This window comes from Brassica napus, chromosome C1 (genome assembly GCF_020379485.1).
Source record: "Brassica napus cultivar Da-Ae chromosome C1, Da-Ae, whole genome shotgun sequence".
Taxonomy (NCBI): domain Eukaryota; kingdom Viridiplantae; phylum Streptophyta; class Magnoliopsida; order Brassicales; family Brassicaceae; genus Brassica; species Brassica napus.
The window spans coordinates 12,759,281-12,773,171 of NC_063444.1; the positions used below are offsets into that span (position 1 = coordinate 12,759,281).

Here is a 13,891-nt window from a genome sequence, read left to right on the forward strand (position 1 = left end):
GACTCAAATCCAATGCAGGTGAGTTTACGCCGTGCCCCAATTTTTTTATCGCTAGAAGCTGTGTCATGGATATAATATATAGTTAACGTCTCATTTGATTTACTCTTAGTCCGTCTCTTGCGCGACTTACCAAAGTAAAAGTCAATACTACTTGCACGTAAGGAAGTATACAACGTTGTAAAAGTTTGGAGCGTCAAGTAAGGAGAAAGAGTCTCGTAATATAATAATCAACTTTGAAACGCGTTTGACATTTCTAATTACGATAGGCGGAGAATAAGAACGACACCAAGCTCTCTCGCCTCTCCTGACTTCTCAACACACCTTGATCACGTCAACAAACCATTTTTCAACACTAATAACCTCACGTTGTCTTAAACTTAGTCTGTATATAATACGCTCATAATCATTCATTAACTCTCCACGCAAACAAGAAAAAACGAAAGAGAGAAAAAACATGTCATCTTCTTCTTCTCTGACGCAGAGAAACCCAACTATTTCGCAAGAGCCATCAGACTCCCCTCCTCCTCCACAGCTAAGGAGACAACCTTCGATATCTCAACATGCCGTGTCACAGACGCTGACGTCAGTTGCAAACTTAGCCAACCTCCTCCCGACAGGAACGCTACTAGCTTTCCAGTTCCTCATTCCCGTCTTCACATCAAACGGCTCGTGCGAGTACTCCACGCGCGTTTTAACCGCAGTGCTCTTAACGCTCCTCTCCATCTCATGCTTCCTCAGCTCGTTCACGGACAGCGTCAAGGCTGAAGACGGTAACGTGTACTACGGGTTTGCGACTCGTAAAGGTATGTGGGTTTTTGACTACCCTGACCCGTCCGGTGTGGGTTTGCCCGATCTAAGCAAATACCAGATCCGGATCGTCGACTGGATCCATGCAGTTCTGTCTGTGCTTGTGTTTGGTGCGGTGGCTTTGAGGGAGAGAAATGCTGTGAGCTGTTTTTATCCTGCGCCTGAGCAAGGAACCAAGAAGGTTTTGGATATTGTTCCGATGGGTGTTGGAGTTATTTGCGGTTTGTTGTTCTTGGTTTTTCCGGCGAGACGACATGGCATCGGTTATCCGGTCACCGGAAACGGAGGTCGCCGTTAGATCCTTTATATTTTTAATTTCCAAGTGCGTTTAAACAATTGATTCATATAATTATGTGCAAAGGTGGTTGGCTTATATTCTTTTTTTTTTGTAATCATTTTGTGTTTGTATCTATCTGTGTTCCTTCTCATCTACTTCCTGTAATTGATTATAAGTTTTATCGTTCGTTGAGTGGAAATTAATAACGCATGCAACGACCTTATAATAAGTCTGACGACGCGAAATACAATTGAATAAGATTATTGACTCATGAAGATACAAACCCATGTTGACTATGTCGCCTAAGAGGTCGATCCTGAGTTTCAGCTCTTCCTCTGCTTCGTGATTTTCTTAACTTAAAAAACCATCAACATGCCTGATGTCCTAAGGACCATAAGTCAGTTTAGCTGTTTTACTTGAACAATCGTAGCCACTCACTCGTTCTACACAACGAGTTCCGGCTACAACTAATCCTATATGAATATTAGCTGTTTTGTGCATCAACGCTTGGAGTGCTTCTCTTAATTCCAGGAACATAGTCTCGTTTCTTTACTCTCCCTGATCTGCTCATAAGATAAAGATACCTATGTCTCATCCCCATCAATGGATGCTTCTCAATCAAGAAAGCCTTATGATAACCTTCCCTTAACACAACAGTCTGCGTCCGAATCTTGTGGGACATGTAAAATATACCCGGATGATGCACCAAAGCCTTCTTCAACCTCGTCCCAAACCCTAAATACTCCCCTAAACAAAGCACATTCTCAGTCTCAGTCTTCTTAGATACCAATAGATACAGAAGCTCGTGAAGTACCGCAACAGCCCACTTCTCAGCCTGGTCGCTGTTCGACCCTAGATGAAACGCGTTTTCGTAGGGAGAGATGTACGGAAGGTCCTGCCATTGCTCCACCCAGTTCTTGATCCTTTTCTCCAACTCGTACCCTTTGGGGAAATTCATCGAATACCTTATGCGCAACCCCTTTTTCACACGAGACCCGTTGATGGTACTTTCTCTTCTCTCCATCTCCGACACGGCGAGGCTCTTCCGCGGCGAAGTAAGCGACAAAGCTAGAGTCTTGCCACCGTTTAACCGATCGTTAACCTCTGTTACTTCAAAGTAATCAGGGTAATCGCATATCAACGAAGTAACGTAATCGGGAGGGAGACCTAAATCGAACCTGAAGCGATCGACGACGTAGAGAGGGAGACTCCCAGCTCCCGTGAGCATCAAGAGCTTTGCGAGACGTTGAACGGCGACGTTACGGTGAGTCGGAGAGAGGTGGATGGTCTCTTCTTCTCTGTGGAGGTCGAGAGCTTGCGGAGTGAGGCGGACGTGGAGAGGGAGAGACCGTGAAGGCTGGAACGTTGCGAAGACGGAAGGGTATTTCTGGAGAAACGCGGCGGCGGTTACGTGGAGGTTAACGAGAGGCTTGAGGAGCGAGAGGGAAGAGAGAGGGAGTGATTTCGAGGGAGATGATACGATTCGGTCCTTTAGGGAGAGGAGTTGTTTGAGGTTTTTCTCTCGCTGGACTGCTTCGTCGAGGTATGGGTCGCCGACCCATTTGACTCTGGCGTTGATGAAGGTGCGTCTTTGTTGTAGAGATCTTCCTAGCTTGGTGGCCGTAGCTGCTGCCATTAGAGTTTAGTGCAAAGTTTCTGTGAAGTTGTCGCCTTTTGGTTTATATTTACCCTGCAAAGTTCAGCTCAACGGAAGACTTTTGTCATTCATGCTTTACGTTGTAACACTTTTTTTTCTAAATGGTCTAAAATGGTTTAGACTGCAAATTGATTAATATTAATTTAAATTAGTAATCAAATATATCAAATCAAACAATAATGTTAAAGCAAATTTACAAATTTGTTTAATTTCTTATTTTTGCATTTCTAACTTTTGTATTTTATAAAATAATTTTATAACAATATCTAAATTTTAAATATCTAAAAAATAAATCAATAATTTGATAACTTTAAACCCTTGCCTATACAAAGCTCCTAATTACTGTGTAGGTAATTTTTAACATTTCTTTTTCATTCATTGCAATGGCTAACTGAGAATAAAGGATATTACTTTCAGTGAACAAGAAACTAGGTCTTTGAGGATTATCAAAACGCACAGCCTGGGTGTCACTATAAGGGAAACCGTAAGGTTCATGCAAGTAAGAAGAAATATCTAATCGAAAGGGCTAGAAAAAGGAGGGAGTAGAGGAATAAAATAGCTGTTCCAATGGCAGACATGAGACTATGATCTTAAGAGAGATGTCCCTATTGCTTGAGCATCTTAGTGACCGCGGCTCATCTTAACTTTTGGCATTGCCTTCTTCATCTGTCGTGCACGTTCTTTAGCCTCTTTCTTCCTTAGAGCCTCGCCGCTAAGCTTTGTCTCGGCCTCCTCCAATAGTTTCTTCTTCTCGGCTTTCTTTCTCTGTAATGCCTCTTGCCTCACATTCTCTAGTTCCTTGTACGCTTCCTGAGCCGCCTTTTGTCTAGCACCATCGGTTTTGTTCCGTGCCTGCATACACAAATTTTACTTTATTCAACCTGTCACGCATGATGATAAAACTGCAAGTGATAATAAGTTTGCCACTATACCTGGGAGCTGAGCTTGTAGCGCCCAATTAAGTCAATGTAATACGGAATAAGGGCTACCAAGCGAACCATATCATCCATGTGTTTAGCATCAGGTAGGGCGAACTTGAAAAGCAGCATCTTCCTGTGTTTGCCAGGAAGTTGGTCCGAAAAATGCATTGAGATGAAATACTTTCCAAACTTGTCGAACGACTTGTCACCAAAAACCTACAGAGCGCAATTGCATCATCCAAATTTGATTAGTATGTATAACAGATGATTTGAGGAGATACACAAGCCACACATTAACAAGCAAAGACCAACAATCTAGGTCCAACAGAACTGAGATCCATTTCCACATCAACAGAAGAAGACTCAGATATCCCCAGTGGATGACAATTTATAATCATGCACCAATTCACTATAGACATAAAACAATTGGAATATATTATCCTAAATACACAGCAAAAGGAACCTAGGGGATTTTTCTGTACATCACAAGTCTGCACCCTGTATCTCCGTATAACTGGACAGAAACAAACTTGATTCGATTCACACCAAAAAAAAAAAAAAGTGATGATGTATGGTTCGCAATTCACAGAAAGTCTCTGTCTTTCTATCAGAAGCACACCACAAAAAGACAGAACCTTAAGTGACAAAGTCACCAATGAGGCCAGAGCAAAGTTCCTATGAACTTTCACGTTCATCCGCTCAAGTCTAATAAGAAACTAAACTAAACAAAAGTACTATCACTGTCAACCCTCAAACAATGAGAACACACAAAGAGATTAAGCATTCTAACCTGATCAAGTACAACATCAGTAATCATATCTCCAGCAACCTCCTTAGACTCAGAGATCACAGCCAACTCCTCCGACACCCACTTCCTCCCGCCAGGAGCCGGCACCACCCCTCCAAACCTCTGCAGATCCCTCAGCTCCTTATGCATCATCTTCGCCATCTTCTTCCTCGCCATCGCAAACACAACATGATCCATCGCCTCCTCGTTCATATACACCTCGAAACTAATCTCATCTTTACAAGGCACCACGCAATTATAAAGCCTCGAAATCAAATCATGTCTACTCTTAAGCTCCATAGTCGCCAACACCCCATGGCAAAACCTCCTCCCGCTCGCGTAGAACTTGAACACGTTCGTGGCCTCTTTAAGCAGCAGGGGAGAGTCCTCTCCTTCGCCGACTCCGAGAAAGCTGAAGTTTTTCTCGAAGATTGAGTCTTTGAGACCGAACTTGGTGGCCCAGGATAGAGCGAGGTTCTCGTTCTCGCGTTTGCCGGTGAAGTAGTTGATCAAGTAAGCGATCAAGATCGATACGGAGACGATCTCCACCGTGTACGACGAGAGCTTCTTCTTCGTCGGGATGACGTCAAGGTCTGGACTTTCTGAAGCGGGCTCCGGATCTGGAGTTAGCTGATCCGAAGGAGATGGGGTAGTCGGAGATTCGTTCTCGGGCAATCCCTCGAACTCGTCCTCGTCCCAGAAATCGAAGGAGGTTGAAGAGGGCTTCTTGGGAGGTGTTTGGGAAGGAGAAGGGTCCGATTTGGAATCGGGTTCGGGGGAGGGATCCGGATCCGGATCCGGGAGAGTTGACTGAGACTGAGTTATGAGGGGAGGACGGAGAGAGTGGTGAAGGTCAGTGGAGTCTTCTGAGAACTCGTCGTCTTCGGCATCGAAGCCTTCGAAGTGAGAAGCAGCGAGGGCGTGATGGTGGAGGAAGAGGAAAGCGATGAGAGCGATGGAGAAGAAGGAGAGGGGGAGATTCATTTTGGGATCCGTAGAGAAAACTCAACTCCCAGAAAAGAAGAGTTGTAAAATAGCTGAAAAAAATAAGAGTTTAGAGAGTCGTGCTTGCCTGCTTCTGCACTAGATCTTTAATTTTTCCTAAAAGATATATCTAAGAAATTAAGAAAACATGAATAAAAAGAGATTAAAAGAGATCATCGTATACTCACTCGGTTTCAAAATAATGTATATTCTCACAATTATTATAAAAATACAAAAAAATTTGACAATAAATTAACTATTTTCTATGATTTTTAACCAATCAAAGTTTAGTAAATACAATTAATGCTTTTAAAATTTACAATTTATCATTATTACATTAAAAGGGTAAAATATAGATCTTTTAGAAACAATTTTTTTTCTTCTAAAACATGGATCATTTTTGAAACTAAAAGAATATAATTTTTATAGCATAGAAATAAATAAATAAATTATAATTTGCAAAATTATCAATTATTAAGTTTAAAACAAACAAATAAAAATACTCAAGGAATTAGAAAAGATATACAAGTTAAATCATGAAATACAAATAAATATGCAATCAATAAAACTAAATTGCGACTAAGCTTCACATAATGTCTTTATTAGTCACTTATATAGTCAGCGTGCGTAAGGAATCATCAATCCACCCATGTGTTTAGCACGACAACTCTAAGTGTAAGAATCTAAGATCTACTCACCAAGTACAATGGACATTGCAAAAACATTGAAGGGAAAGACAGGAATTTCTCCACCATCAACGAAAGGTTTTAATCCCCCTACACGTGTGCAATGATCTCTTACAAAGACTGGAGGTACGATCGCTGGTGGTTATTGGTTGCTTGCTTGAATGTGAGGTTGCGGTTTGAGTTTACTGATTGATTGGTCAAGATGAAGTCAGTTCATGGTAAGTTTGAGATGGAGAAGTTTGATGGATCTGGTGACTTTGGAATGTGGAAGTTTAAGATGTTAATGCAGCTTGAACTGCAAGGCCTGGGACACATCTTAAACGAAGAAGCTGATTCATCAAAGAAGGAGTCTGATGGTGATTCAGATCAAGACGTGAAGAAGGATCCTTCGGCTAAAGAAAAGGATACAAGAGCTCGGAATCTCATTTGTTACAGCTTGACAAATATGGTTCTAAGGAAAGTAATGAAGGAAACCACCGCCATAGGAGTATGGAAAGCTTGAGAACGTGACTATCAAACCAAGACTCTTCCTAATCGTATCTATCTGAAGCAAAGTTTTGCGAGTTATAAGATGGATGAAAACAAAAGCATTGCAGAGAATCTTGATAAGTTTCTAAAGCTGGTGGATGATCTTGCTAGTCTAAACATCAACGTGTCAGATGAGGATCAAGCTATACAGATTCTCACAAGTCTTCCCCCGCAGTATGATTCATTGGTTCATACTCTAAATTATGGAAATGGGAAAGAGACACTAACTGTCAAAGAAGTGACAACCTCAACATATGCTAAAGAAGCAGAACTTAAGGAGAAAGGCTTGAATAAGCGTGCAAAGTCAAGTGCTGAGGGTCTAGTTGTTTCAAGGGGGAGGTCAGACAAACGTTCTGAAAATCAGGGGAAGAATATATCAAAGAGCAAAGGCTTCAGATCGAAGTCAAGAGGGAAGTCTCAGCCTAAAGCTAGAGAGTGTTGGGTGTGTGGAAAAGAAGGTCACTTTAAACGTGATTGTCCTGAGAGAAAACATCAGAGAGCTACAAGTTCCGCAAATGTTGCTCAAGAGAAGGAATATCCTATGATCTTAACGGCAAGTGTGCAAGATACTAAACAAAAATGGGTTCTTGACTCAGGCTGCACATTCCACATCACCCCAAACAAAGAAGTTCTATTTGATCTAGAGGAGTTTGATGGAGGAAAAGTACTAATGGGAAACAACACTGTCAGTAAAGTAAAAGGAATTGGAAAGTTGAAGATTGTGAATCCTGATCAGTCTACTGTGGTTCTGACTGGTGTGAGGTATATGCCATAAATGGTGAGAAATTTGATATCTTATGGTCAAATGGAAAAGAACGGTTGTAAGTACACGGGAGAAGACTACAAGGTTACTTTCTTTAAAGAAGGTAAGACAGTGTTCTCAGGAAACTATAAGGATGGGTTATACTACTTGCAAGGAACCGTGGTGAAAGCTGAAGCTAATGTTGCTAGAGCTGATGTGAATCTCACAAATCGATGGCATTCAAGACTTGGTCACATGAGTTTAAAGAACATGAATGTTCTGGTGAAGAATGGGTATCTTGAGAGGAAGGAGGTTCATACGTTGGATTTCTGTGAAGTATATGTTCTTGGTAAAGCTCACAAGTTATCATTTCCAAGTGCTAAGCATGTGACTACTGAGATTCTTGGGTATGTTCATAGTGATCTATGGGGATCAGTGTCGAATGAAGAGAGCTTGTCAGGTTGTAAGTATTTTCTCACACTGATTGATGATTTCTCTAAGAAGGTTTGGATCAGGTTCTTACGATCTATGGATGAGGTCTACAAGAATATATCAGAGTGGAAAAGACTGGTTGAAACTCAAACCGGAAAAAAAATAAATGTCTAAGAACAGACAATGAGCTGGAGTTTTGTAACAACTTGATGGACAAGATGTGTAAGGAAGCTGGAATCAAACGACACAGAACCTGCACTTATACTCCACAGCAGAATGGACTGGCAGAAAGAATGAACAGAACCATTGCTGACAAGATACGGTGTATGTTAGCTGAATCTGGTTTAGAAAATAAGTTTTGGGCTGAAGCTGCTGCTACAGCTGTCTATCTAATTAACATAACTCCAAATGCGTCAATTGAGTTCAAGAATCCAGAGGAAGCGTGTTCTGGTGTGAAGGTGGAGTTCAGTCATCTTAGGAGATTCGGATGTGTTGCTTACGTGCACACAGTTCAAGATAAGATGAGTCCGAAAGCTTTGAAAGGTATCTTCATGGGTTATCCACAGGGAACAAAAGGATATCGAGTCTGGTTACCAGAAGAAGGGAAGTCTACGATAAGCAGAAATATGGTGTTTGATGAAGAGAGTTTGTATATGAAATCAAAGGAAAAGGAAGCTGAAGTTTCTCCTAAGTCTAAGCGACTAACTTTTAAAGCTGATCTGATTAAAGGTCTTACAAGAGGAGGCTCTACTGTTGAATTTGGCTCTACTTCAGGGTCAGGAAACACTAATGAAGGTGGAGCTATTCTGAATAAAGAAGGGAGCTCAGATTCAGAAGAAGAGGAAGCGGAAACAATACAAGAAGTAGGAGACACCGAGACTTCGTTGGATGATTGTCTTCTGGCAAGAGATCGTGTAAGGAGACAGATAAAACCTCCAGGTATCTTTGAGAGTGGAGACTTTGTTGCATACGCCTTAACCAGTGCAGCAGATCTAGAGGTAAATGAACCTCAGAGCTATGCAGAAGCAAAAAGAAGCAAGGACTGGAAAAAGTGGAAGACTTCAATGGATGAAGAGAAAGATTCACTTGAAAAGAATGGAACGTGGGATGTAGGTGAGAGACCTCGGAGACAAAGAATCATTGGTTACAAATGGGTTTATAAGTATAAAGAAGGTATACCAGGAGTTGAAGATCCTAGATACAAGTCGCGTCTAGTGGCTAAAGGTTATACTCAGGTTGAAGGAATTGATTTCAACGAGATATTTGCGCCAGTAGTTAAACATGTCTCAATTCGAATCATTCTCTCCTATGTTGTAAATTTTTATGCTGAGCTGGAACAAATGGATGTGAAAACAACTTTTCTTCATGGGAATCTAGATGAAACAATTTACATGGAACAACCAGAGGGTTTTATCAAGAAAGGTGATGAAGGGAAAGTGTGTTTGTTGAAGAAATCTTTATACGGATTAAAACAATCTCCAAGACAGTGGAACTTGAGGTTTGATTCGTTTATAAAGACACCAGGCTTCAAAATATGTATTAAGGATCCGTGTGTCTACTTGAAAGAAGACAAGGCTGGTGATAATATCTATCTACTTCTGTATGTTGATGATATGTTGATCACAGCTAAGAGCAAGAAGGAAATCTCAAGGCTAAAAGAGGTTTTGAAGTCTGAATTTGAAATAGAGGATCTTGGTCCTGCAGCCAGGATACTTGGAATGGACATTATACGTGATCGAAAGAAAGGAGTGCTGAAATTGTCTCAAGGAAAGTATGTGAAACAGATTTTGAGAACGTTTGGAATGGAGTTCTGCAAGCCAGTGGTTACTCCTTCTAACTGTCAGTTTAAACTGAGGAGTTTAACAGATAAAGAATGGGTCATGAAAGCAAAAGAGATGGATTCAGTTCCTTATGCAAGCGCAGTTGGGAGTTTGATGCATGCAATGGTTGGTTCAAGACCAGATTTAGCTTTCGCAGTTGGTTTGGTTAGCAGGTTCATGTCTAAGCCAAGTCAAGAACATTGGGGGCAATAAAGTGGATTCTACGTTATCTACAAGGAGCTTCAGAAGTGTGTCTAACGTTTACTAAGTCTGGACATTTTGAGATTGAAGGTTTTAGTGATTCGGATTACTCTACGGATCTTGATAAGCGACGATCAGTAACTGGTTATGTGTTTCAAGTTGGTGGAAATACAGTGAGTTGGAGGTCAACATTGCAACATGTTGTAGCTCTATCTACAACAGAGGCTGAGTACATGGCATCATCTGAAGCTACAAAGGAAGGTTTATGGTTGAGAGAATTCTGTGGTGAATTGGGTTTTAATTCTGAGTGTTTTAAGCTCAACTGTCATTCACAGAGCGCTATTTGTCAAGCAAAGAATTCAGTTCATCATGACATGACCAAACATGTGGCAAATAAGATTCATTTTATCAGAGACATTGTGGATTTTGGTATGGTTAAGATTCTAAAAATTCATACTAGTCTAAATCTAGCTGATCTACTGACTAAGAGTTTACTTGGTGGTGCATTCGAGAAGCATCTCGTAACACTGGGGGTCATTTTTTTATCGCGTATTGAAGTACTCCTAGATGACTTTGTTGTTGGTTGTCTCGTCAGAAGGAGTACATAGAAAGACAGAGAGCAAACGGGTTAGTGATTTGTTCTTGGTCAAACAACATGTTTACTAACGAGGAAGGATGTTGTAGAGCTTTGGAATCTTACGCTGGGGTTACTGGAGTCTCTCCGAATATGTTCAGATGTTCGTTGACTGAAAAAGAAGAATGAAGTGAGTTCATCGGTTCTATTTTGTCAAAGAGATTTGAGCAGATAAAGAGATTACTACTTACAGTACTCAAGATTGGTTTGTCTTCGAGGTGGAGTTTCAGTAGTTTCAGGCTGATTCAGAGTCATCTGTTCTTCGAATTCAACTCGTGGGAGAGGTGGAGGTGTTTCTGGTAGTTTGAAACTGTCTGGAAGAGTGAGAGTTGGAGATCTCACGAACTCAGAATTAAAGAACAAAGGGTCAGAACTTCTGATTGGTCCTTGAGGGATCTGGAAGGAAATGTCGTTTGATTCATAATGATCGTTTGAGCCGGTACGACTGTTCTGAGGAGATTCCGACATGGTTTTGACTTCTCAGAGATGAACAGTGTTCGGCGCCAAGGGGTACGTTTGAATGACCTAATCGACAAGGTGGAGATTTGTGAAGCGGTGTCGTATTAGTCATTGGGCTTTACTCTTTTGTGGAAAAGTCTCGAGTTTGTGGGCTTTAACCCGATAGAGGAAGCAAAGTGAAACGGAGCGTTTTACTAATGGGATAAGGTTGTTATAAGTGGGTCCCGTGGAGTTTGTTACAAGTCATCGTCTTCGTTTCATAAACAGAGACGAGAAGAAGAGATACAGAGAGAAGAGGATAAAGAGAGATTACGAGTAGCTGGAGGAGAAAGTCAGATTAAGATCAGAGAGATCCTGCAGTGATCAAAGCTCTTGAGGTCCTGGTACTTTCTCCGGTTCATTCTGCGATCCGCCGTCGTCATCGGAGGAAATGGAGGTTGAAAGGCTGTCATCTCTGTCGTAGTCGCTAACGTAATCTTCTCCGTCAATTCCTTGTGTATATGCTTGTAATAGCTGCACGAAGAACAAACGATATCAAGGTTGTGATATCGAACACTTGTAATCATATCGATTATAGTGATTTGCTAGCTGAGCTATCTCCGGTGAGTATAGCGGCTTCTCCTCTCCGGGGAAGTGCGGTGAACACCGGTTGACCATTTCGCTTGTATTGTTTGCTTTGATTGCGTTTTAGAAACTAAGATCGAAGTCGATTCGTAAACTGTTAATCAAGCCGTATAACAAAGAAGCTGAATTTATAATTGAGAACTTGGATCGATACCTTAACAATAATAAGTTTTATAGCATAGAGAGAAATAAAAAATTAGAATTTACAAATGATCAATTATTAAGTTTAAAACAAACAAAATAATGAGTTGACAAAAAAAAACTCAAGGAATTAGTATATACAAGTTTTTTTTTGTCAACAGGTATATATACAAGTTAGATAATGGAATACAAATATGCAAAAAATAAAACTAAAATGTGACTAAGCTTCACCCAATGTCTTTAGTCACATATAGGCTTCGAATGGGTGATGCAGATCAAACAAAAATGCAGATCAAGCAGAACAAATGCAGATCATGCAGATCAACCAGAACAAATTCATATCACATTAATTTAATAAATTATTGTAATTTTTATACGAATTGAATTTTTTTAATGAAAATTAAATATCTAAACAAAATAGAACTTATCATAAATAAGTAATAAATATAATGTTAAAAAAATCCCATACCCCCAAAATTGTGATTTTACCCCTAAATATCCAAAATTAACTAAAAAATCATAACTGAATCGTACCCGAATTGGAACAAAAAATTATCGGATATTAGACGGTTCTTATAATTGTTACATGAACCAGCCCAAAACCAAAAAGAACTGAACTAGACCCAAACCGAATTTCATAAATAACCGAACGGTTCCTATATATTTAGTACCGAAAAAACCAAAATTCGAAAAAACCGAACCGAAAACGGAATGTTCAGAATTAATATTGTCAATTTTATATATGTTATTGTGAATATCTATATTCTATATATAACATTCTTTAAACGTATTTTTAGAAGATAATTAATGTATAAAAAATATTATAAGATGAAATTTAATTTTTATACACAACTGTTAATTGCTTTATTTACGTTAACTATCATTAATAATAAGATTATTTAGTTTTGTTATATATATATTATTATTATAGAATACAAAAAAAATGTGTATAAAAACTTGTTACAAAAATTATGTTAAATTTATGCATATGTCAAGTAAATATATATATATATATATATATAAGTGCTTATATATATATATAAGTGCTTATAAAAATAATATATAATTTAATATATATAATATCATTTTACATATAAAAATTGTCTTTAAATTATTATATCTGAAAACAAACAAAAAAGTAAAAAAAAAATAGTAATTAAGAAGATTTTTGGTTTATGCATAAAAGTGAAGTTGTGTCTGGCTAAAAATAAAAAATAAAGTCATCCTATTGGGCCTTTGTATACAGACAGCCTCTTTTTCTCCTTCTATGCAGTACATTTTTGTTCACAAGTAAAATGTTCTGCATACAGTTTAATAATTATTTTATTAGTTTTTCTTGTTCTGTATGTGAAATTGTGAATGGGTAGTAATTGCAGATTGGGCTGCATAACAATTCTTCCTGCTTTTGTTCTGCTTTTTCTCTGCGTTGCATTCAATACCATAGTCAGCGTATATAATCATCAATCCACCCATGACCATGAGTTTTTTGTACCCACAACTCTAAGTGAAAGATCTACTCACCGAGTACTATGGAAACTGCTAAAACATTGAAGAGAAAGATATAAGAATCTCTTCACCATCATCGATAGGTTTTCATCTCCCTAAATGTGCAATGATCTCAACTCCGAAAAAGAAAAGCTAAATCTTGTAAAATAGCTGAAAAAACGTGCTTGCCTGCTTCGAGACTAGCACCGGATCTTCTTTTTTTTTGGAGAATTTGCGAGATGTCTAAGATTGCAAAAGAAATTAAGTGTATGTCATTGATTTTGACATAATGTAATAACTAACATTTATGTCATTTATTATCCGTTTCTACTATTTCTTCTTTTAAGCATCCAGTGATTTTGTGTTGTTAGAGATGATGTGACCAAAGAAATATACGGTGAATAAGATATTTAAATATGAAGTCAACAAAATAAAATGTGGCTAAAATTTAGTGCACGCTATTGACAACGATAGTGTCAAAATCATCCACATAACTGTTTTTTTACCTCTAATTAGTAAATATATACTGTAATCACAGTAAATTATAAACCAAATATAATATATAATTGTTTTACTATATATTTAAAATTTATCAGCCATAGAACATACATATTAAATTCTATCCACCCACTTAAATATTAAACCCTAGACAAACCCTCTAGTTACTAAATCTAAACCCAAATATAATCTTAACCATATGTTGCAAG

General features: G+C 38.9%; 3 protein-coding genes across 3 annotated transcripts; 1 reads left to right on the plus strand and 2 right to left on the minus strand.

Moving 5' to 3' along the window:
* Window positions 1-303: 303 nt before the first annotated feature.
* Window positions 304-1,270, plus strand: LOC106376044 (protein DMP3-like). Its single transcript, XM_013816089.3, has one exon. The coding sequence runs from the start codon at window positions 455-457 to the stop codon at window positions 1,103-1,105; it is 651 nt and encodes a 216-aa protein (XP_013671543.2). The 5' UTR covers window positions 304-454; the 3' UTR covers window positions 1,106-1,270.
* A 7-nt stretch (window positions 1,271-1,277) lies between these two features.
* On the minus strand, window positions 1,278-2,886 carry LOC106376043 (protein WHAT'S THIS FACTOR 9, mitochondrial-like). Its single transcript, XM_013816087.3, has one exon. The coding sequence runs from the start codon at window positions 2,718-2,720 to the stop codon at window positions 1,569-1,571; it is 1,152 nt and encodes a 383-aa protein (XP_013671541.2). The 5' UTR covers window positions 2,721-2,886; the 3' UTR covers window positions 1,278-1,568.
* A 247-nt stretch (window positions 2,887-3,133) lies between these two features.
* LOC106376045 (uncharacterized protein At5g49945-like) lies at window positions 3,134-5,555 on the minus strand. Its single transcript, XM_013816090.3, has 3 exons — window positions 4,452-5,555; window positions 3,674-3,877; window positions 3,134-3,593 (listed from the first exon to the last, which is right to left on the minus strand). Exons 1-3 carry the CDS (start codon window positions 5,430-5,432, stop codon window positions 3,363-3,365), a joined length of 1,416 nt encoding a protein of 471 aa, XP_013671544.2. The 5' UTR covers window positions 5,433-5,555; the 3' UTR covers window positions 3,134-3,362.
* Window positions 5,556-13,891: the final 8,336 nt, after the last annotated feature.